This window comes from Colias eurytheme, chromosome 12 (assembly GCF_061535395.1).
Source record: "Colias eurytheme isolate Ceu_HAF_F1 chromosome 12, ilColEury1 Martin Lab GWU primary, whole genome shotgun sequence".
In the NCBI taxonomy this organism is placed as follows: domain Eukaryota; kingdom Metazoa; phylum Arthropoda; class Insecta; order Lepidoptera; family Pieridae; genus Colias; species Colias eurytheme.
In genome coordinates, this window is record NC_142991.1 from 2,964,717 (window position 1) to 2,989,562 (window position 24,846).

Consider the following 24,846-nt stretch of genomic DNA (forward strand, 5'->3'; position numbering starts at 1 on the left):
AAATACAAATCATCTGAGAAATCAATAAATCAGCAATCTCGACGTACTTCGAATAAATCAGATCACTCTCGTCTAACTAACTTCAAAAGGCAAATTAAATTATGACAAATGAACTTTAGCGCGGTCTTGAAATCACTGAAGTAAATTCTAAACGAGAGCCTCTCGATGAACCAAATAAATAAAACATCGAGTGCTTTGAACCCCATGTTAAAACATTACAAGGAGCTTACGTAATACTCGTAACGGACGTTTGAGCAACACAATTGAGGCAATAAAGACAAAAACATTCTCAAGTGGCCGAGTCACCATTAATATAGCATTAGGGGCAACAGTGTGTCACTTGGGAATTGGAATATTTGAGTTTTATCGAGGGTCGGAAAATTAATTTGTAAAATATAAATCGTAAAGAAACTGAGGTGCAATAAAGTGCAGTCGACGAGCCTGTTTGTGTAGACGATAGACAATAGCGAGGGTCGACAAAAGGCCGACCAGCGTTTATGGTTACTATGTGAGAAAACAATACCCTGTTGCAGTGCGGTTGACTGACTGAACGAGCTCGTATTTTCTTTTTGAGTCTGTATTATATAGAAGTTAAGAGTTAAATGAAGCGATGACGGTCTAGTAATGTGGTTTACTTCACATAAATACACACATAGGTGGAAGCAAATTAACAATATAAACCGACTTATTAAAATCATTAGATACTTGATTATTTATTTCTTTGATTTAAAAAAAAAATATTGGCTAGTTATTGAGATCAAAGCATTGTTAGCAAACGGAAAATGTGTAGGTAATTTAACAAAGAAAAAGTTCAATTGAGACGATTCAAGAATATTAGATTACAAAATAAGTAATTTCAGCATTTACAATTCCTAAAATGCGGAATCAGAACGAATTCGATTAAGCAAAAATATGTAACAGTTTTGAGGCATTATATTTTACGTCCCAAAGTGTGATAACGAACTCAGAATGTACAAATTTCATTAAAACCTGAATTTGATATCAGTAATACAAAACAAAATGCAATTAAATTTATCGATACCAACAATAAAAACGCAATAAAGTTACAAGTGTTTAATGATATAATAAGAGTAGCAGTTAATTAAAGAAAGACAAAAATACAAAAGTTATTATTGAAACACGATCGCCAGGTATCGAATGAAAGAAAGCAGTACACCGGTATCGAATGTATGACGGGGAGCACATGTTATGGGCCCTCTTCACAATGGGCAGCGTTGGCCCAACAAATGATCTTCGTTATTTGCGATCGTCGGTGGTCGATCATAGACATTTATGCCCTCTACACTATCGTGATAGCCTCTACTCGCCCAACGCTGCCCATTGTGAAGAGGGCCCATTCATCGGGGAGCACATGTTAGTTGTTACTACCGACGTAGGGCAAGTAGGACGAACCATAATCAACTCGCGGAAGTCTGCTATCAATCATCAGCTAGATAATAGTGATGTTGAACCCTTATGACGTAGAGCGGATGAGGCTGATTTGGCAATCACGGAATTTTCGGCGGGAAATCTGGTCCTCTCAATTATGGCACTATTTTTATTCGGCATGACGTTATCGTATGTTGTTTGTTGTGTACTTTTCACTAACAGGATTTGTATCTCATTTTTCGCTTCGTTTATTAGTGAGTAAATAAGTATTGGAAAAACCATATATTAATATGAAATAGAAATTAATTTGAGATGGCAATAAATTATACAAATATGTATAAAGAGTATGTGGCGATCAAACGATCATCTGGTAAACAGACAAAAGCCTAACTATAGACGATCTAGATTTTTAATCAAGATATATTAGAATTAAATAAGGCCATCGAGATTGCTTCACAGGAATGTGATCAGTCTATTTCATGAAACTTTTAAATATAAGTCGAATCTTTACATTGATTGAGTTTAGTCAAGCCGCATTAACACTACGTTATCGCCTATTCTACAATAAGTGAGGGGTGCTAACCCTAACCCTCCAATATCCTATCAACAATCTCATCAAAGTCTCATATTTGTTCGCAATGATCATTCTTGATACAGATGTGATATGACACATGGTTGGCGTTTGATTTAAACGTAAAAATAATAGCACTGTATGGACCAAACGACCCCGGCATTGCCAACAACATTTTATCGTGTCATGTATGAAGTGAATTGATGAAACCCGTAAATGTACAGTTGACAGGAGCTTCCTTATATAGATTTAAAGCCTGTTCTCGGGAGTCAGATGATGATTCACCGTATAAAGGTCACTCCCACGCACAGCCATGAATTGAACGTAGTGAATTTATTGTGTAATGTTTTTATGTTTCCTTTCACTTCTGTAATTCGATAATAACATTTTTATTGGGCAAAATTTATTTACGTTCTGAAAGCGACTCAATTAGCGAGTCAATAACAAATATAAAGGAAAGTTTTTTTGAGAAGATCCGATTTACAAAGAACGATGGCAATGGAAAGTACCTACCTATATTTATAAATGGGTTTGATTTTAAATTATTAATAAAGCAAAAACAGATTATTCATTTAGAACGTCCTTGATCAAAAAATCTAATTTAACAGAATTGGAACATGAAGTTTAATCTTTATCGTGCAATCTTATTTATAGGTACACTTTTGGCAAAATTAGCACTACATTACAAATACCATTAAGACTAATCAAGTAGGTACATACATTATTGTAATAACACTCAGAGAGCCAAAAATAGCCGAACGATCATGGAATCGATACGTCATGTTCGATTATCCACCTTTTAGCAAGATACGCGCTAATCGCTATTTCACGTGCGAACGGGTCAAGTTAAAAACACTACTACTATACAATTATAAACAAGCGTAAAAAAACAAGCAAAGCTTAAATAAACGCCTTATGTAACGGCTGTTAACATCTGACGTCATTTTATCGAACATACTGTACGCACATATCAATCATGGTTGAATGTTACAAAATTTATATAATACCTATGTAAAATCCCATAACTTTTAACTTTACATGGAAGAAGTAACGACAATGAGAAAATCCCAGCCTTCATCGGAAGACTAGCGGTAAGCCTTATACTTAAACGTGCTTGTTATAATGTCTGGTGAGAAAAATACACAATGGATCATTAAAATTCTGTTTAAACTTATCCTTCCGGCGTTAAGCTCAAATATATTAACGTCATACATTATACGTAACAGTAATAAAATACTGTCGGGCCCGTGAATCTCTTCCAGGACTCAATAAATCACATAACTTCGCCTCGCAACATTGTCGAAAACATTCACGTCTGAAAAACACGATTATTTTGGTAAATCTCACGGAGAATTCAGGTTCAGCGGCCTTTGTACGTCTCAATGGAGTATAAACACAAAACAGGAGGAGGTCGATGAATTCAGCCACAAAACAAACATTGAATACTCTTAATCGGATTTAAATGGAAACCTATAGGAATATAATGGAGCGAGAAATAAATTATTTTCCTAATTTATAATAAAATTGCTAATCCGAATACCTTGAAGATACTTACTTCGTGTCGTTAATAATATAATCTTCAATATTCAACAAAATGGGTACGACTAAGCTACATCCGTTCGTTATCGAAAAATAACCTTATAATAAAAACGTATTCTATCTTTATCACAACAAAGAAAAAAATACAGAAAAACATTCTTAGTCAATATTCCCGCGCCTTCAAATCCGCGTCTAGTCACAACAGAAAAAACACACTTCCTGCTGTTTAGTCATAAAAATCGTTGTACCGTTAACCATGTTAGTGACTGATAAGGGTCACAGGGTGAGGCCAATAGTCTCACAATGACTTCTGATCGATGAATCATGCGCTATCAACGCATTCATGTTTGTTAACGATAAGAGTGTAGTACTACTAATGCTATCCGAATAGAACCAGACACACTCACTCACCGCTGTATTGTACCACTTGGAAGTTTAACACTCACTTTCTTTAATTCACAGCGAAAGGTAACGTCGAAACAGTTTTATTTTCAAAGGAAACGCGCTAATTCTCCCCGACACCTCCGCTGACGGAACACATCACATTTTTCACCGCACGGCTAGCTAGCGCTTGAATGGAATTTGGCGCCAGGCGATGCCATTATATGCGGTCGTAAACATGACTTTTTGATTTACAACATCCATCCATCTTTCTCTATCTCGATGAATGATATCCCTCCATCTCACTCGGATATTTCATGAAATATTTACGTAGCACCTCGTATGCTACAGTCCCCGCGGCCCGTATTATCATGATACTAAGTGCGTAATATGACATTTATCATTATAATCTCGTTAGAGACGATGGAAATATCAGCTAATCTTTTCAGCAGATACGCTTTCAGATTTTTAAGGTTATCTCTATTGCACGTAAAAGCCCGTTACGTTAACTGGTCTGTAAACTCGTAATTAATCTTGTCAATTAAAAAAGATTAAAGCACATAATATAATTGAATGGGTGATTCTTTTATTTCAACAAATGATTTCAAGGTATTGTCGATGACTATTTTAAAATACCTTTTAGAACAGCAAATTGAATTTGCGGTGGACTATTCAATTTGAGAAGCATTATACCTACCCAGTAGTTCATTGTGTTTTTACGGTTGAACTATTGCACTCATTTGGAAATTGGCAGAGTACCTATAGCTTTAAACCGGGCCAAGTGCCTAGTTAATTTTCTGCAAAGTTGTGTTATGTATGGAATCATAATAATAATTCATTAAATAAATTAAAATTTAATACAATAAGATGTCTATGTTTTAAATACGAATCTATAACATATCACATCGGTATAACGAACCTGCGATGTTATTTCTATAACACAAAATAAGTCACCAGTTTAGCTTCATAATAAAAATCCGACTAATCACGGCAATTACAATAACGTAAAAGAATACACGATTAGGGCGTGTTTTTAAATAATAAATATACTAAGAGGTTAATAGCTCTTTAAGGAAAATGGCTCAATCGATTTAAGGGGGACGAGAAAGCATTCCAGGGGTTACGGCGAACGCTTAAATAAACAGAGCCGTTAGCATTGCTTGGTTTAAGTAAAACATTTAGTAGTTAAAGGGACAAGGGAATAAAATTGTATCGCTACAATTTCGCAAGTAATTTGATTGTTCAAAGTTCGGTAATAAAATATCTTGCAAATTATTTTATAGGAGACATTTGAGATCGTGCTGAAATTCATCAAGTCACGAGACGAGTTAGCGTGAGGTTTTTAATATTCATGCTTTTTTTTAATAAAAAGGGTTTGCTTTTTAACAAAATTTATGTTACAAGTTAATTTATGAAGTTTGATATTGAGATAGAACAAATAGTCTTACTAATTTTATAGGATTTTGAGTAAGGATAAACACATAACGCAAGCGAAGCCACGGATATAAGCAGGTTGTATATACGTTAAACATTTTAGCTGGTTAATATTTTATTAAATAAAATACGCACGCTAAAAATAGCCAGCGATGTAAGGCTGCAAATCTTGCTATAAATATATTAACTATTAAGTTTCATAAACAGGGCTTCATAAAGAATGATAAATATTTCACGAAGAAAACTGCAGATTGCACCGATTCAATTTTTATTTTTGTTAATATATTGAATTAGATTACATTTTATCCTTGTTACCTCTGTAAGCTACCACAATCGAGAGTTTCGATCAAAAAATTATTGGGCGTCTCATCAAAATAAAGCTACTAACGGAAAATTAGCTTGATAGTAATCAAGTGCAATAATGGGCGATGGATCCTGACCTATTCAATCCGCATATGGTATAAATATAGGTAATGATAAATTTTATATGCATATTCAACATTTTAACAATGTTTATATATTACATATGATCTACCACTAATTGTCTGTATGTTTGTTGTTCACTCACGCAAGAACTATCGAACCGAATTATGTATAGTAATTTGCTAAACAGACAGATTACACAGAAACGCATACCTATAGGTTACTTTGATGCGAGTAGATATCAGTTCAATTGCTTCGTGAGATGAGATGTGCATTATATACGTAAAGGTAATAACAAACTGAATTATCTATAACTCTTTAGGGAGTGAGGCAGTAAGTGGAGTTATTCTGTAAGATTTTCAATAAGACTGGATTAAATTCAGTTGTACATACAAGTCTTTAGGAAAGCAGCGTAAATAAAAAAAAATCTATACTAGGTAATATTATAAAGCTGAAAAGTTTGTTTGTTTGAACGCGCTGATCTCGGGAACTACTGGTCCGATTTGAAAAATTGTTTCGGTGTTAGATAGCCCATTTATTGAGGTAGGCTATATTATATCATCACGCTAAGACCAACAGGAGATTGTTATTTTACAAGTTAAAAAGTTCCATTACATCTCTAACCAGCTTACAAATAAACGAATTACTTATTCAAATACAAATATATATCTTCTAGTCACCTTGATTGTCGGGATCAATAACATATGCAGTGTAACGATATAATGCGGTTTGACTGCGACCCAGATAAATAATAGTTTATTACGTAATTCGCAAACAAATATAATAAATAAATAATGTTTACAATCAAAATATTTATATTGCATTAGCGACTACGTTTTAGAAGAAATTTTAGTCAAAATTAGGTGAATAATAATTATATTCCAATCGGTGCAATATTTATAATTTTGATAAGAAATATTGAAAAGAAAAATACGATAAGAAATAAGTTTATTAAACGATTTCTTTATCAAATTATTTTCGAGCTCATTTTTATTCATACCTAATAGGTTTAGGGTCCAGCAACGGTTCCAACATGATATAAAACAATTCGCTTAAAAACTGAATGCACAAAGACTTTTTAAACAATCCGATTTACGAACAGAAGAATGCACTCATTCACGAATGCCTGCGTTGTTAAGATCTAAGCTACTTACTTGCAATGTATACAATTTAACAACTCTATCAAGATTTCCACGAACCATTGTTTCATTTATTATATTAATGTAGAAACAATTTAAAGTGAAGGTTAATATAAAGAGCTACTTAAAATATAATAGTTTAGTCACGCAGGTAACCGAAGTATTTTTGGCATCATTTTTTGTTAGAGTTTGGGTGTATCTGAATGACTAATATAATTTATAAACATATGAAATTATATTCTCTTTATTAATAGCACAGATCAATATAATGTATTATTCAAATACTATTCACCAGAGACTAGACTTAAGTGAGTTTATAGATTAATTAATTCAATCATATAAAAGATAAATTCGTGCAAGAGATAAATTGCATAGAAGAGATATAATAATTTATAAAAAATACTATAGTGTACTAGAGAGAAGAGTAGAATACAACGAAAGCAACTTATTGCGTATTAATATGTTAATTAAACTTTTTTTAAACATTACAACCGAAGCACAGATAATAATTATTTATCTAGTGCTAGAATCTAAATTTATGATCGAGGCCGTAAACAACTAGTCAATCATACTTAATAAACATGAATTTTTGGTGCGACTAATAACCCAAGTATCATTGCCATCCTTTAATTACGCTAATGTGTAATTAGACCCTACCTTAATTACAGAAATGGAAACGAAATAATAATTAATAACTTAATTTCAGAAATAGCTGCCTCGTTGGAATCGTACTAATCTTGACGTTACAGCTTTAATTTCTGTTTATATTTTTGCTTTTTGTTAACAAATAGCTATTTCTTATTCTATATATAAGAATTTAGTTTTATTATATTTTTCTAATTAAGCTATTGCACAGCTTCTATCGCGGGCCTTGAGCGCGGGGACCGAATCGAGAAATTCCGTAACGAAAAAACCTCACGCTCCCCACTCCGACGGGCTCGGAGGTGTGGCTTGAAGGCATGCTATAGTTTTACCGCGGCAGTCCCCGAGTGCCACACGTCTTTCTATGATATTTAACGAGCACAAAAGAATTCCCATTCATCACATTAGGAGTGCTAATTTACAAAGATTAATGTATTTAAATAAAGTGGATAATTAATGAGCGTGTTAATTAAAACGCTTCAAGATGTCTTTTTCTACAACAAAACAAAGAAATTGATCCCTTTTCATTCTCCGCTTTAAAACTGAGAGCTACAAAGTAAATACTGTTTTCTCATGACTGAAAGCATTGAACGCTATCGGTATACCGGTTTTAACATTTTAAACGATAAGATTTATTACATTTTTATGAATGATTCACATTATCTTGAGAATATTAAAAATGTGAGTCAAAATAACACAACAGAAATAGATGAATCAGGCAGTGAATCAATCGTAGATATTTTTCTCACGGTAAAACCGATAGAAGCTTATAAATTCCTTTAACCTTTTATTAACTATACATATACCGACTTATACGTATTGAAAATCTGGTCAATATTAAGGTAAATCGTACCCGTATTATGAAGAGCGACCCAATATACCTAGTTCCTCTTTAATACTCGTAATATATAGATAATACTTACATAATCTACCGAAGCTAAGGGACAGGCGCTTTCTGAGCTTTTGCATTTTGCTCATAGCGCCTCCCCTTTTTTCCCGCATTGTCACGCCTGTAAACAAAAGAAAAACACATTAATAAATTGACCTTAACACTGAAATTTAATATATTTAATAAATGGAGTCCATAAGATATTACTCCAAAAATAATTATAGAAACTACAAAATAAAGAGCCTAGTACTCTTAATAACCCATCCTTATATTTTCAATCAGGTGAGACATTTTAAATTTGAGTAATATTAAATACGTGATCAAAACACGAAATATGACGTAACACGACAAAAAAAAATTTAGAACGTGCCTCAAAGCGCCCGCATGCACTCCCTAATCGGGGCTTATTATGAAACTTTAGTTAACCTTGCGATCATCGTAACATATGATCAATGAAGCAATTAATCACAACATGTGCCACGTAGCGGTACCTGAAGATATGTTTTTAATTGCGGTAATATACCGACAGCCGACATGCAAACACCGTTCGCGACGGTGCACAAACATGTGATGAATTGTGGACAATGTTAGATTGGAATCCAAATTATTTGACTAAATGTATAGGTATAGAGATGAAGAGGCTCGGAATGCAAGAAGAATGTGATTAAATTATTGTATTGTAAATTTATTTCGCGCGTATCTTATAATGTGATTCCTATTGTTTCGAACTTGGTGTTTTATGACTATGAGGGTGAAAATAATGTATTTTACATTAATTTTATTGCAATTTTACAATCTATTTTAGAATCGTATTGTGGGATTCTTAGCATAAGGAAAATAGTTTCGAATAGTCAAAACCGCAAGCATTCGTCTCTTACGTATGTCGTATATGTTTTCATGACTAGCATATTCTTATCATATTACATAATGAAATGGTTAAAATACGACAATAATTTTAACTCAACTACAAGTAAAATAGAGGAAAACATCTCAACCGTTCACATGAGTAGTAAAGCTCTAAACACAAAAGAAGGAACAAGTAGGAAAATATGCATGTTTAAAAACAGCAACGCGAGACGGGAACAAAATGAACTAATGAACCGAGTGTCCCATAAAGACGAAACGTGAGCGCCTCCTACTAACGGTCAATAGTCGAGGATCGCGTGCGAGAGAAAATTCTCACTAATAGTAATTAAGGTGCACTATTCTGTAGATTGTTCTAGAAATTGTTAGGTACGTAATACGGATATGGAACGCTATCTTTAGTGCTGCTGTTAAGGAGATTATCGTAGGAGTAGTTTATACGGTTGATATTCCGAGTCTATAAACGTAATAACTGTATTCATATAGACGTTATGTAAGAGAGCTTTGTACAGAGTTTATGGAAATATTATACCTAGTATTGTTACAACATCTTCAATAATAAAAGGAGTGTAACTAGATAAACATAACATTCCGACTAAGAAATGTTTTCACAAAAGCTATGAATGTAAAACATATTCAAACACTGAGTAAGATTTGCATATAATATGCGTGAAAGGATATTGTTTATGCAACTGCCGGGACACCTGAACTAACAGTATTATTATTCAATAAATTACATTTCTATTGACCCAACTATTCCGGTTATTTTCTGTCTTTATCTCTTAAAATTCCTATGATATAAGATAACAAACATTAAATGTATCTACTTTACAATAAAGAAATACTATAGATAACTCACTATCACTTGTACCTACATCTATACATGTTTCTTCACCAAATAACACGTAGGACGTAGGTCGATGTTTTATATTTTATATTTCATACATATTAACACGTGTAAATTCATACGATGGAACAAAGTTCGCAGCCAGCTGGGTCTGCCAACGCATCACGGAGGCGCCACCGCGCCGCCTCCCGCCGATCGCAGCGCAATAATTTTTTATAGGCTAATAAGTTTACCTTTTCGATAAAAAATTAATAACTTTCAAACTTTACAGTGCCTTTAAATGACTCATTTAGCACAACCGTAAATTATATAAAACAGTCAGTCAAAATTGAAGACAGGGATTCCGGTAATTAGCAGTAAATATCAAAATTATTGTTCTAAGTACGTAATTCCATAAAAACATATTACAACAAAACCAAAATAAATGAAGTTTCTCAATTGATTCAATAAACTGCGCCAAAGCACTTTAAAATTAAATGCAAAACTTTGCTATTGAACTTCGAGGCTAACTTTCATTGATCGCCTCAAGGAGTCCATCTATTTACACAGATGCAATTAAAACAGTATAGACATTTCTAGCTTTGGCTATAAGCTTGGCTATAAGCCGAGTGCAACCACAGGCAGCAGTCATTTGGATCTATCCGGGAGTTTGATCCAATTGCGCTCACACAAACCGTATTATCCGCTTGGGATTACGGATAGCATCAATTTTGGACCCGTAGCACTTGATCAGGTGAACAACACTGATTATCACATTAATCATTGGATAATGAACTTAACAAGCGCATATGGATTGAGCTTTTGCGTCCCGTTTTTGAGAAAAAGTAAAGGGTTCGTAGTGTCTATCATATTATTTTAGCAATATATATATAGTATCTATCATGTAGGAAGGGATGTAGATCAGTTAAATTTAGAAAAGCTTTGATTTTTTTTAGCGAAAATCTAGCCGAGTCACATGGAAAACTTCAAAGGCTCATACGATCATTAGTATGTAATACCGATAAAATAAAATATATATTTCAAAGTAGCTTGAGCAAATCGGGTCGTAAGTATTATTCAACGCGTTCATCTTTCTACAAAAACATCTTATGAATACTCGAAACGTTATTAGGTATTTCAGACGAAGGCCCTTATATTCGTATTCATCGAATAAAAGTATAATACCGCTAATAATATCGTAGAGCCTTTGAATAGAGGTCGGATTAAAGACATATCAAAATGTTATATTGGACAATTTTTCATCTCATTTAGTTTGTAATTGTTAAAGAAATCAGATTTCCACCTTATTATAATATATAAAGCTACACTACCACTGACTCACTGACTGACTGACATCGGTTTTCTCGGAAACTACGGGGAAAGTGGGGGGGATAATTATGTGATTGTGTAGAGGTGCGCCGAGTGACCAGAGGAAAAATATAGCGATCTCGATCATCTTCGAAAACCGAGTGGACCCCTGGAGGTGCGCAAAAACGGTGATACCTGGAGGGGGGGTGTCTGAACAAAAAATGCTCAGAACTGGTGGCGATTACCAGGGGTGGTGGAAAAATGGGGATTTTCGCGAAAACAAGATGGCCGCCGTACTTTGCCAAAATCGCCGTTTATGAATCCTTACGTCTCAAATTTGGCACACGTGCTCTGTTCGAGCCGGCGAATCGATCGGTGCCCCGTTCGAGTGGCTCCGGGCCCCAGTTTCCAACTTACATACAACGTAAAATCCAACGGCCCGCGGAAACGGTGTGAGTTGGGTGGGGAGTCCCGGAACTAAAAATGATCACCACCCTGGGACGCTACCAGGGACGCATAGTGGGTCGCTCGATTTTGGTATTTTTCCATTTTTGGCGCAAACATAAAAACGTAAATTTAGACGAGGTGGCGCAACGGAGAAACACACCAATGATGCATTCATACTCGCCCAGCTCCCAGGATATCCAGAAAAATCCGAAATTTTGAACTTTCTCACAGCCCGCGGAGACGGTCAACGGCCCGCGCAAACGGTAGCAGCTACATCTGGGGTGCTCAAACTAAATGTGTAGTAGACCTCGAGCAATTACCACAGATAGTGAAAAAAATTCAAAATGGCGGAAAAAATGGCCGCCGCCATACAAATGCTAAAACGGCCATCGCTGGTCCGATCGCGCTGAAACTTGGCACAGGGGCTTTAATCGAGCCGCACATTAAGTTGGCATACTCATCATCGAGTTTCCATCGCTGGTTTCCGAGTTTCATACAACGCGAAATTCGACGGCTCTCTGAAACGGCGCCAGATAGGTGGGGGGTGTAGAACTAAAAAATGATCAGAAACATGGGGCGCTACCAGGGCAATCGAGAAATTTCAAATTGGACGCAATTTTTTTTTCAAAAATGGCCAATTTTTCAAAGCAAGATGGTGGCGCCGGTTACTTTACGATCGGTCTGAAAATTGATTTCTGTGCTCTAATCGGCCAGATTTACAAAACTGCATACTCAGAATTTCTCTCCGACCCTCGGTTTCCATTTTCCATACATCACGAAATTCAACGGCTCTCTGAACCGGTGGCAGGTAGGTCGGGGTCGCCGAAGTAAAAAATGCTTCAAAACTTGGTCCGCTTCCAGGCATATAAAAATTTTTGGTAAAAAGCGAAATTTTTTTTTTTCAAAAATTTTGTATGGAAATTTCCATAGTAGGAAAGGTTATTGAATAGCAACGGCAAAAGACGGCGCCGTGGGCTGCTTGCTGCCCGCGCACCGCGCAACCTCGAAGGTCGACAGCCTCCCGGAGTAGAAAATATTTATTAACTTTTGAACTACCGCACGAGCCAAGCGAGCGAAGCGAGCGAATCACGGCAGCGGCTGGCGTAAATATTCAAATAGGTAGCGAGGAGCGAAGCGACGAGCGAGTTAGGTTAACTTTTAAACTACCGCACTAGCCAAGCGAGCGAAGCGAGCAAGTCACGCCAGCGGCCGGCGTAAATATTCAAATAGGTAGCGAGGAGCGAAGCGACGAGCGAGTTAGGTTAACTTTTGAACTACCGCACTAGCCAAGCGAGCGAAGCGAGCAAGTCACGTCAGCGGCCTGCGTAAATATTCAAAGAAGTAGCGAGGAGCGAAGCGACGAGCGAGTTAGGTTACTTTTGAACTACCGCACTAGCCAAGCGAGCGAAGCGAGCAAGTCACGTCAGCGGCCGGCGTAAATACTCAAAGAAGTAGCGAGGAGCGAAGCGACGAGCGAGTTAGGTTACTTTTGAACTAACGCACTAGCCAAGCGAGCGAAGCGAGCAAGTCACGTCAGCGGCCGGCGTAAATATTCAAATAGGTAGCGAGGAGCGAAGCGACGAGCGTGTTAAGTAAACTCTTTAACAGTTTATTATGAAAAGTCACTGCCCACTATCGATTAGACACCTCAAAATGATGAAATTCGGGGATCACGTTTCAAGAATTTAACCAATATTTGAATAAGTAATTTATAAACAGTTTCGACTGACTGTAGAATCGCTGTTAGCAGATGTAACAAATGGACAGGAAATTCAAATGCATTTTCAAATGACTGAAGATTTCTGCCCTGGGATGAGCCGCGAGCTGCTTGCAGCTCGCGCACCACGCACCCTCGAAGGTAGACAGCCCCCCGGAATAGAAAATATTTGAATGGGAAATTTATAAGCACTTCCGATTGACTGTGGAATCGCTGTTAGCAGATAATAACAAATTGGCTGGGAATTTTAATGCATTTTCAATTGACTGAAGATTTTTGTCCCTGGGATGTACCGCGGGCTGCTTGCAGCCCGCGCACCACGCGCCCTCGAAGGTCGACAGCATTTCAGAATAGAAAATATTTGAATGGGGAATTTATAAGCACTTCCGATTGACTGTGGAATCGCTGTTGGCAAATAATAACAAATTGACGGGGGATTTTGATGCATTTTCAAATGACTGCCCTATTGCTTCAACCCAAGGGCAAAAGGGGCTCGCGGGCTGCTTGCAGCCCGCGCACAACGCACCAGCTAGTCGTAATTCTATAACTACATTTTAAAATAAATAATTTTCAATTGCAAAAGTAACGCTTTTCTATTTTAGTACCTTATTTACATAAGTGAGTCATAAGGTTACAAAAACTAAACAACCTTGCAAGTAACTCATTATTATTATTTATGTGCAACTGCTATTAACTTTAAACGACGGTGATTCTTACTTAGTAGCGAATTTTCTTTTTGTATCCGAAACTAATTTATACCCTCGATAGATTATACAAAACTACAAAACGGATTTTAAATAAATAAAACATTAATTATTGATAACAAACGAATAAGTTAGAACATTGATACATTGATTTATTTTAAAAGAGTGATTCACGAGCAAAGTTTCAATATTTATTAGGTTTTAGACAAAGCGGGCGAAGCCGCGGGCGGAAAGCTAGTTTCCACACATCGATACATGTACCGTATACTTATACATAGTTAATCTTGTCTGTACCTAGTTTCGGCGTTGCTCTCATAGTATGTCAGTCAACAGATGTAACAAATACAAACATGACCACTGGAAGCAAACAGTTGGCCTGTCAGCGCTATCTAATCAGAGACAGGAACAACAGACAAACATATATTGTAACGCGTTAGTGTAAACGTGCTGGTTGAACCGCATTCGTAATGATGGAATTAATTTCGTGTGTATAGTAACTTTCGAATTCTCATCTGCACTCAGTTGGACAGTTTACAAGTGACGGCATAGTGCTGAATCTTTTTATTTTATGCTCTTATATCGTTCTAGATAGGTCACCTGGTGGTTCAAATGACCTATAACTTTTTCAATATGGGCCTGTAGTCTATAAATGTATCACACAGTTAATCTAAAAAGGATCTCGTGTCAAGCATCACTCCAAAGCCAAATTTAAAACCAATATATTTCAGTCTTGCCTTATCTCGTTATTATAATAATAGAGTAATAAAACCTCTAAAAATAACACAAGAATTACAAATTACACACGTTATTACGAACGTGATCATTTATAAATTTTATCATGAAATCATAATCAGTAATGCATTCCGTAACAATGCGTTTATCGGATATTTTAATCATCCTTCGTGGTTCATTAATTTATAAATTATAATTATGAAGGAATATATTGGAATTCAGTAGGTAATTAAATCAAAATATATAATGATCATTGTATCTCTCGTATCTCTAGGAAGAATAATATTTAATTTATCGGTTATAATTAACCTAACCCAATTATAATTGTCAACGTCAATTGCTAGCAAATTAATCATTTGTTTGGTTAAGTTTTAGTGAAGTGAAAATGTTAACAAATTTCATTAAATTAAATTAGCTTACATAACGCTTAAAGCTTTTCATAAAATCTCATGATGAATTAATTTCGTAAGTTATAATCAAATCTAAGGGTAAATCATCCTTACATAACAAATTTAAAATAAAAAAAATTGATCCCGACAGACTAGTTAGTATAGACAGAAGGCTCACCCCGAAAGCTCGACAAAGCTTTCATTCGACAAAGAAAAGCTGTTCCTTAAAGACAAGTCCTGTCAATAATGTCCTTCATCAAAACGTTGTAAAGCATTAAACGACTTCGTTAAGGCCAATTAAGCATGAATTTACGAGTCATAAATCTACCGCACACTTCGCAACATCCTGTTCATGGGTGTTCTGGCTATATCCTTAAACTGTGGATCTTAGTACCGTTTAAACTTCACTTTAGGTTATGGTTAAAACCGCAAAGCTGTGTACGACTTAATCAAAGAGACGACGAGGACAGGCTTTAAGTTCGCGGTGGTCGGGCGAATATCTTGTGTATATACAGGTTCTTCAAACATTTCCACTAGGTTTTAATTATGTTTTATGAATAATAATTTTGATTTTTTTTTCAAAATATACATAACCCGCTTGGTAAATAATTCAATACCGGATAGCATTTTAAATATATAAGTATTTTATATTGTATATTATATATATATATATATTATATTGCAAAAATATATAAGTATTTTACGTTAAGGAAAATATATTTTATTTATGAATTCTAGGACATCAAAGCTAACATACTTTATTCCAGACAGACAATAAATCGTTACGAGCAAAATTTTAATTTGAGTTTGCACAAAATTGATACTCATCGTTATCACGGTTAGACATTAAAACAACAAAGGGTTATGTCGGCCATTTGTTGCCCGCAATTTTGTTAAATCCCAACCAACAACTTTTAATGGATTTCACCGCAGTACCTACTGAGCTTGTAGCGCTGCTGGGGATAAAGGATATCGTCTTCAATTCAACATTTCGTAACAGATTATTGTTATAGTAACGACTTTAATGCTATAATCATTATACTTCAATCGACGATATAATTGTGTTTTCAAATCCATAGATTGCCGTTGAATTTATTTACATATTTTAAAGACGTTTGTATACATAAATTCAATAACAATATCCATAAATTTTCTTAAATCAGAATTTCCCGCCAACATTTAGTACTACTTCAATAAAACATTAATTTTTTTAATGGATACCTAATAAGCGCTCGTCGTTCCCTGTTTGCCAAGTATGGTGCATTGCCAGATTTTTGTGTAAGAAAAATGCATAGAATACAACTTTTCTTCATTTAATGCGATTTGTGATAATAAAAGAAAATACATAAATAACAATGCCTTCTCGCCCCACCTCACATAGAAAAAATAAAACTTTACAGATATATTATTTTCTTTTTCAATCTGGAATTTGACTTTTCAATAAAAGAACATTTCAATGGACTAATAAGGTAAAGGGTGGCGACCCCACAAACTTGGTGATAGCTTCACACTGACCCCCCCTACACATCAAAAAAATAAAATTGCGTCCTCTAAGAAACGCGACCCCAAATATAACTTTTCAATGGACTATATAAATTCACTTCCAAAATATGTTTTTCAAAATCGTTCTCGATATATCGTACCCACCCTACCAACCGTCCATTCCCGCTCCTACCTATACATAAAGATGATTTTACGTTCCTCCATACCAGTTCTATCCATTTACACTGGCACATAGCTGTTTAGTTATAAAAAATAATAGTGACAATACGAGATAAGATAAACCGTGTTATAAACCCGAGTTCCGCATGCCGGGATTGTCCATTGAACCCATTTCGCGATCCCACGCGTTTCACAACATCGCAATACAGGAGATGACACAATTATATTTTAGTACTAGTTACGATTTCTATTTAGAAATGACTACAACTTGCGAAACGAATCGTGTTTTACTACACGTGTTCCTTATAGTATTACTAGTGGTCCCGGCAAACGTTGTTCTACCATAGTATTATCACAAAGGGAATATATTATATGAAAAAAAAATATCCGATTCTCAGACCTAACCGATTTTCACACAAAATTTCATGAGAATTGATCAAGCTGTTTCGGATATGTTTAACATCAAACAACGCGACTCGAGATTTTTTTATACCTATACATGTAGTGTGAAAATATGAAATTCTATCTCATGTACACCTGTTACAACGCTATAAATAAGACACTTTTCTATATTAATTTCCGGTTTATTTCAAGATCAGGGAGGGTAAATAATAAGATATAATCTCTTATAAGCTTTTCTTCATGTAATATAATGTCAGATACATACAAGGTTACCCAGAACATGTTTTATTTAGTAAATAGCTTTGCCATGTTTGAAATACCTTTAACTACTTTCTTACACAATAATAACATGTCTTTTTATGAAAATCATTAAATGGTTATACATTTCTATAATTTATGTACCTACTAATGCTATTAATAAGAAAATTATACTCTTGGTACAACTAGAAAGGAATTGAGCAATCATCTCAAATACGTGGGTGAATCTATACACCCACGAGTAGGGCCTGGTTTCCAAGGTGCACATTAATTAGACCCTTCGAAATTATTAGATAAGAAACTGGGCTACCATACCTTCTATACTACCTATATTACACGATAAATTAACATACCTAATTCGTTTCAATTGAACCACATCATATTAAATATAGGTAAGAAAGTAAGAAGTTGGAAGTTTTTGAAGAATCATTCACTCACATCACTTCATTTTCTATAGATATGATGGATAAAATTAAAAAAATATTTCTGGTGCTCAGTGTGCACTGTGCAATAATAAAAATGATAAAAATTGAAAAACATCTTTGATTTTAAGGTATTTGTCTGTTTCTGTTTTCGTTCGATTATCACTGCGAGTAAATGTAACGTGAAACCATTGCATCTAATGTATTTTCGATACAGCAATATGTTACATAGTAATTTTAAATATTTTTTTATGATGTTTAATTACGTGAATACGGCCAGAGATGTTATTAAAAATAATGAATATGAAAAATAAACTAGATTCGACTGTTGCTCTATGCCTCTATTCATTATGTATTATAATTAATGACAACCTCATCAAAACCACTAATTCATCAAAGCAATATAATAAATGAAACATAACATTAAGGTGATGAATTAATTTTTCTAACATTTACGGCCCTTTTCAAACCTTCCTAATTTTTATATTATTAAAGTTGTCGTGATGAAAATTCTTGACAAGAAAGTTCAATAGTAACACAATACGTCTACCGTTTTAGAAACATGATTCCATGATATTTTCTCGATAGAAAAAAAATACAAAGTTATCATTGTTATTTTTTTTTAATCTCTGGCATCTTCAAAATAACAAACGTAAAGTTACGACTTTTAGGCCAGTAGAAATCGACACTAAAAAACCCTAAATTCGCAAAGCACGATGTAGATTTGAATTTTTGGTATGTTGTTTGGATCAGTTAGGGTGATGTAAATCCCAATTTGCAACTTCGAAAAAGTTGTGCTCGCTGCGCACCACGTGATAAACTGCGAAAATTTTGGACTTTTTTCACTTTTTGCTCTAAAAGTCATAAACTATGCGTTTCCGACAAGTATGATTCAGTACATAAATTAAGGTTATTAAATTTTCAACAATTTAAGCCTAACCGCAGCTCTCTAAACCTTATAACGACTAAACTGTGGCCATTCGAAGATGGTTCATTTTTCCGGAAATATTGAAATTTTTAGTTTTGCTCCCGTTTGAACCAAAATATTGGCAAAAACCGCTCGTTCTATGAGAAAGTCGTATAATAAAGTTGTAGTGCATTTAATTTTCTTTCATTAGAGCATAGAACAAAGTCTGTGTGACAAATAGTTCACTCACAATATCTGAAAAACAAAAAGAAGGTAGAAATAGATTTTTAAAGAATTGAAACTGAGGGCATATAAAATCATAAAAAGGATAATACTTTTTCATTTGCAGGATAGGTAATTAACAAAATTACAAAGATAATTAAATTTGCAACAATTTAAGCCTAACCGCAGCTCTCTAAACCTTATAACAACTAAGCTGTGGCCTTTCAAAGATAGTCAGTTTTTCCCGAAATTTTCAAATTTTTAGTTTTGCTCCCGTTTGAACCAAAATATTGGCAAAACCGCTCGTTCTATGAGAAGGTCATAAAATAAAGTTGTAGAAAATTTAATTTTGTTAATTACCTATCCTGCAAATGAAAAAGTATTATCCTTTTTATGATTTTATATGCCCTCAGTTTCAATTCTTTAAAAATCTATTTCTACCTTCTTTTTGTTTTTCAGATATTGTGAGTGAACTATTTGTCTCACAGACTTTGTTCTATGCTCTAATGAAAGAAAATTAAATGCACTACAACTTTATTATACGACTTTCTCATAGAACGAGCGGTTTTTGCCAATATTTTGGTTCAAACGGGAGCAAAACTAAAAATTTGAAATTTTCGGGAAAAACTGACTATCTTTGAAAGGCCACAGCTTAGTTGTTATAAGGTTTAGAGAGCTGCGGTTTGGCTTAAATTGTTGCAAATTTAATTAGCTTTGTAATTTTGTTAATTACCTATACTGCAAATGAAAAAGTATTATCCTTTTTATGATTTTATATGCCCTCAGTTTCAATTCTTTAAAAATCTATTTCTACCTTCTTTTTGTTTTTCAGATATTGTGTGTGAAATATTTGTCTCACAGACTTTGTTCTATGCTCTTATGAAAGAAAATTAAATGCACTACAACTTTATTATACGAACTTCTCATAGAACGAGCGGTTTTTGCCAATATTTTGCTTCAAACGGGAGCAAAACTAAAAATTTTAATATTTCGGGAAAAATGAACCATCTTCGAATGGCCACAGTTTAGTCGTTATAAGGTTTAGAGAGCTGCGGTTAGGCTTAAATTGTTGCAAATTTAATAACCTTAATTTATGTACTGAATCATACTTGTCGGAAACGCATAGTTTATGACTTTTAGAGCAAAAAGTGAAAAAAGTCCAAAATTTTCGCAGTTTATTATTTGCGTATAATCTTTTTTCCTACTTTCCCAAATTTTGTAATTTTGTTAATTACCTATCCTGCAAATGAAAAAGTATTATTCTTTTTATGATTTTATATGCTCTCAGTTTCAATTCTTTAAAAATCTATTTCTACCTTCTTTTTGTTTTTCAGATATTGTGTGTGAAATATTTGTCTCACAGACTTTGTTCTATGCTCTTATGAAAGAAAATTAAATGCACTACAACTTTATTATACGAACTTCTCATAGAACGAGCGGTTTTTGCCAATATTTTGCTTCAAACGGGAGCAAAACTAAAAATTTCAATATTTCGGGAAAAATGAACCATCTTCGAATGGCCACAGTTTAGTCGTTATAAGGTTTAGAGAGCTGCGGTTAGGCTTAAATTGTTGCAAATTTAATAACCTTAATTTATGTACTGAATCATACTTGTCGGAAACGCATAGTTTATGACTTTTAGAGCAAAAAGTGAAAAAAGTCCAAAATTTTCGCAGTTTATCACGTGGTGCGCAGCGAGCACAACTTTTTCGAAGTTGCAAATTGGGATTTACATCACCCTAACTGATCCAAACAACATACCAAAAATTCAAATCTACATCGTGCTTTGCGAATTTAATGTTAATTTCCACTGGCCTATTTTTGGATATTAACTATAAAATATACAACCTATACGTCTACCGTGTTAGAATTTTGAAATATGCGATGGTTTTGAAATAAACAAGAAATACTTGAAATTAGCGCGCGACCAGCCAATATAGCGAGAGCCGCCCTGTACCTTCCTACCCCGATCGCTGCACGAGTCATTCCCGCTACGGCCGTCACACGGGGAACTTGTGTCGCTCGCGCAATCGTAAAAAAGGGTGACAACACGATAAGACAAAATGAGACAAATGGGGACAATAAAGAAAATAAGAAGAAGAAACATAAAGGTTGGAGGAAAAAGAATGCTTACAATTGGAACAAATTAATGAAGTAAGTTGGTTTTATTTTAAATTTGATGATAATTGTATTATAGACGATGTTTGATATGTACCCCTGTTTTAAGTACATAACGAATGTGTAAGATTTTTTCATTTATAGCATAAATAATCTTTTCAGAAATCCGGAATCCAGAAGGAAAATAAACCCACTGATTGTTCACAATGTGAATCCACTCCTTCGTAAGTACCTTTATTCAGTCAAAATGTATGTTATCAAAGCTCTACTGGTTTTATCGCATGATTCCATTTTTAGCAAAAAGCAACAAAGTGCAAAGAAATAAAAAATCATGGTGAACTTAGTGGAAGTATGGCGGACATAATATGGAACAGGAGCTCATTGGAGTAGTATAATATTTAAAAAAAATACGAAATAATTTCAAGAATTACATTTCTTAGAAGGTGGTAGATAAGTATGTTGTATAAATGTAATGGACGCCTAGCATTACGTGCCCGTTATTTTAATATGCAATTTTTACTGTATTCAAACTTATTGTACTACACTGTGTTATGAAACAAATAAATGATTTTTATTTATTTTTTATTTATAAAGAATTTGATGTTGATATTTATTTCATTTATACTTACTACACCTGTGCGGGAAATTGCTTAGTAATAAAACAGGTTTATATTCATATTTACATAGTAATGTGAGTTTTCATTTCGAAAAATTTTGTGTAAGTATATTAAATTGAGTTCCTGGGTGATCTGGAAACACAATTGGGCCCGGAAGATGGCGCTGCAGTCACTCCTCCTAATGACATGAACCGATTTGGATGAATATTTGTGTGCACATTTCATTTTTGTGTGATGATTGGTTGATTCGCTTTCACATTAGCTAATATTATGTATTTTTGTTGTTAGAAAGTAAACTTAATTTAATGTTTATAATACATTATTATTGGTATAAATAAGCCAGTGTTCGTCTCACATTGCTGTACCTGCCTACCTACCCTACCAGGGCCTAACTTTGTTCTGGCTATTTTATTTTGATTATTTGTAATGAACAATTACAATTATAATAGAGTGCAAAAAATAAATACATGCGTCAATATATTTTGTGTTTTTTTTAAACAATTTTTTTATTTAAAAAAAATATCATTCCGACCGCGGCTTTGCCCGCGTGGAATTAGATTATATCGTGAATCCTGTCTTATCCCACAGAAGTGTTCAGTTCGGATAAAAAGTATCCTTTGTGTAAATCCAGGCAATTAGCTATATTTTATCAAAATTGGTAATGTAGTCTTGACGTGATTAAGTAACAACTAACAAAAAAATATACAAATTAACATCCAAAGTTTCGCATCAGTTTTACTGTATTAGTGATATCTTCCACTCTTGACTTTGACTGAGAAGAATTAGGGTTTATAACTTCTTTCAGAAATATTACCTTTCATTTCTGGGCATGACGTAATATCTACGTCAGTAGTACTAGTACTATCATCTAAATCCATTCAGTAGTCCGCGTTATTGAGTACCATTTCATTTTTTCAGAGTAACAATATTTTTTGTTATTTTAAAGATTATTTATAACCTGTATTATTTTGTAATAAAGTAAACATTACGAAATAATAATAATTATTAATAATGTCTAAGTAGTTGTTAAAAAGCAGATTATTTGTTTATAAGCAAGAAAATAAAACCAATAAATCAACAATTAAATATATGTATAAGAATATTATAACTGTATGACGACTCCATACATGTTTGTCCCGAGTCGGCCAGCGGCAGCGCGGCGAGTTTGCAAGAATGACTTCGCGCACACCCGCGTTCGCGATAGCGAGCTATTAGACTCCGCCCGCCAAGCAGTAGATTTTTTTTTGTGTATCGTCTTAAAACAAGTTCTTATTTTCTCAATCACTGATTCTTGTAACGATATGAATAATAATAGTATGATCCATTATTCATAACAATTATTAGTAAAATATTATTCAACCAACCTAATAGTATTGTGAATCATTCCATTTCTATATTAATGTTTGACATCAACTGTTCAATTCTACAAAGAACCACCAACCGAGTAGGAAAATGTTCAATTCTTGTTAAATTAGTGTCACCTGTTTAAAATACACGTCATTATTAAAAAGTAAAAGAGCCTTTGAGGAATACTACGACAACTATCAAGCTTTATAATTAATCCCACAATAAAGGCAGCTTTTATTCCTTCAACAAAGACGAAAAACAAGTTATACAACCAGCTTTGTCCAGGAAGAACAAATTCCCGCGAACGAACCTCTAATTTCGCTTACATTACTGCCTCGCAGAGTATTTTGCTATAGCATTTGCTCGCAAACCAGTAATCAATAGCAAAGCTATCGAGTAACACGTAAGTCGGCCAGAGTTATAGTCCCAGACCCCAGTGGCTTAGAGCGGGTCGAATGTGCGAAAGTCGTTCGTCGACCTTGCGCCGCTGCGCCCGCGCCGACTGCATGAAATTCCATCTATCTATACAGGCACCAACTATTGCATCTACATACAAATCTGGTTTTTCCTATCACTTAGCATGTAAAATTTATGATCAATAATATAGTAAAGCTCGATTATGTACTTTGATTTTATAGTCTTCATAAAGTACCTTTCATATTATCCATTTAAATAATTACATAATTTATCCACCTCCGCATACAAAACATTTTCCATTTACATTTAAAACAAAACAATGACTCCGTTAAAACATCTGCAGTATGTCTTTAGTAAGTATGTTCTGAAACATGAAACATTTCAAGGATGTAACGATCATTAACTTTCGTGTTACTATGAAACAGAACAAATAAAACTATTCATTTATTAGCAGCGTACTAATTTTGAAATCGATGACCGCAACCATTACCTACAGTCTAGATAGCAATGTTATTGTAAAAGGCTAAAGTGCAGTCTGGACCATTTGTGCAATCAAGAAAGTTACACCAATGAACGGAGTCGTAAACTCAATAGACCGTCATCTCTATGAGTTTTGATTACAGTTTAAACTGAAAGCGTCTGCACTGAAGGTTGTCTAATTTGTTCGAACAAGGCCTTTACTTTTCAAATATATGTTGTTATTTTTTAATAAGTATCCATCGAATATATTATTGTCGTTGAGACGTTTAGCCCTACTGTAGCAATCGTAACTTGGTAGATACTTGAATGGATGCCAAGATTCTAACCTCCATCACCACGGCATATCGAAATTCAGCAACTCTTAATATTATTGTTAGAGCTGCGGCTGAATTTATTTACAAATATAATTTATAGATAGACTTAAATATTTTCTGGAATGTTTCTAGGAGATGGTATGCATTTGGATCATTACTATGGAAATAAATTGGCCATTTTCATTACGACGTTCCTATAAAACTCCTACAAAGTGATGGCTATCCTCTTAAATGGGAAACAAGCAAATCATTTCAATGTCTAGACTTATAGTTAGAGAAGTAACTA

General features: G+C 34.4%; 1 protein-coding gene and 1 long non-coding RNA gene across 3 annotated transcripts in view; one reads left to right on the plus strand and one right to left on the minus strand.

Annotated features, from left to right (window-relative positions):
- Eip63E (cyclin dependent kinase Eip63E) overlaps positions 1-24,846 on the minus strand; it is a 77,564-nt gene that overhangs the window by 30,001 nt on the left and 22,717 nt on the right. For both annotated transcript variants that reach the window (XM_090108206.1, XM_090108208.1), the window contains exon 2: positions 8,442-8,528. In XM_090108206.1, coding sequence (XP_089964332.1) covers positions 8,442-8,528 — 87 coding nt within the window. The remainder of the gene's footprint in view (positions 1-8,441; positions 8,529-24,846) is intronic.
- Positions 21,117-21,845, plus strand: LOC149903856 (uncharacterized). Its single transcript, XR_016457297.1, has 3 exons — positions 21,117-21,421; positions 21,548-21,609; positions 21,683-21,845. It is a non-coding gene; the product is annotated as an uncharacterized LOC149903856 (long non-coding RNA).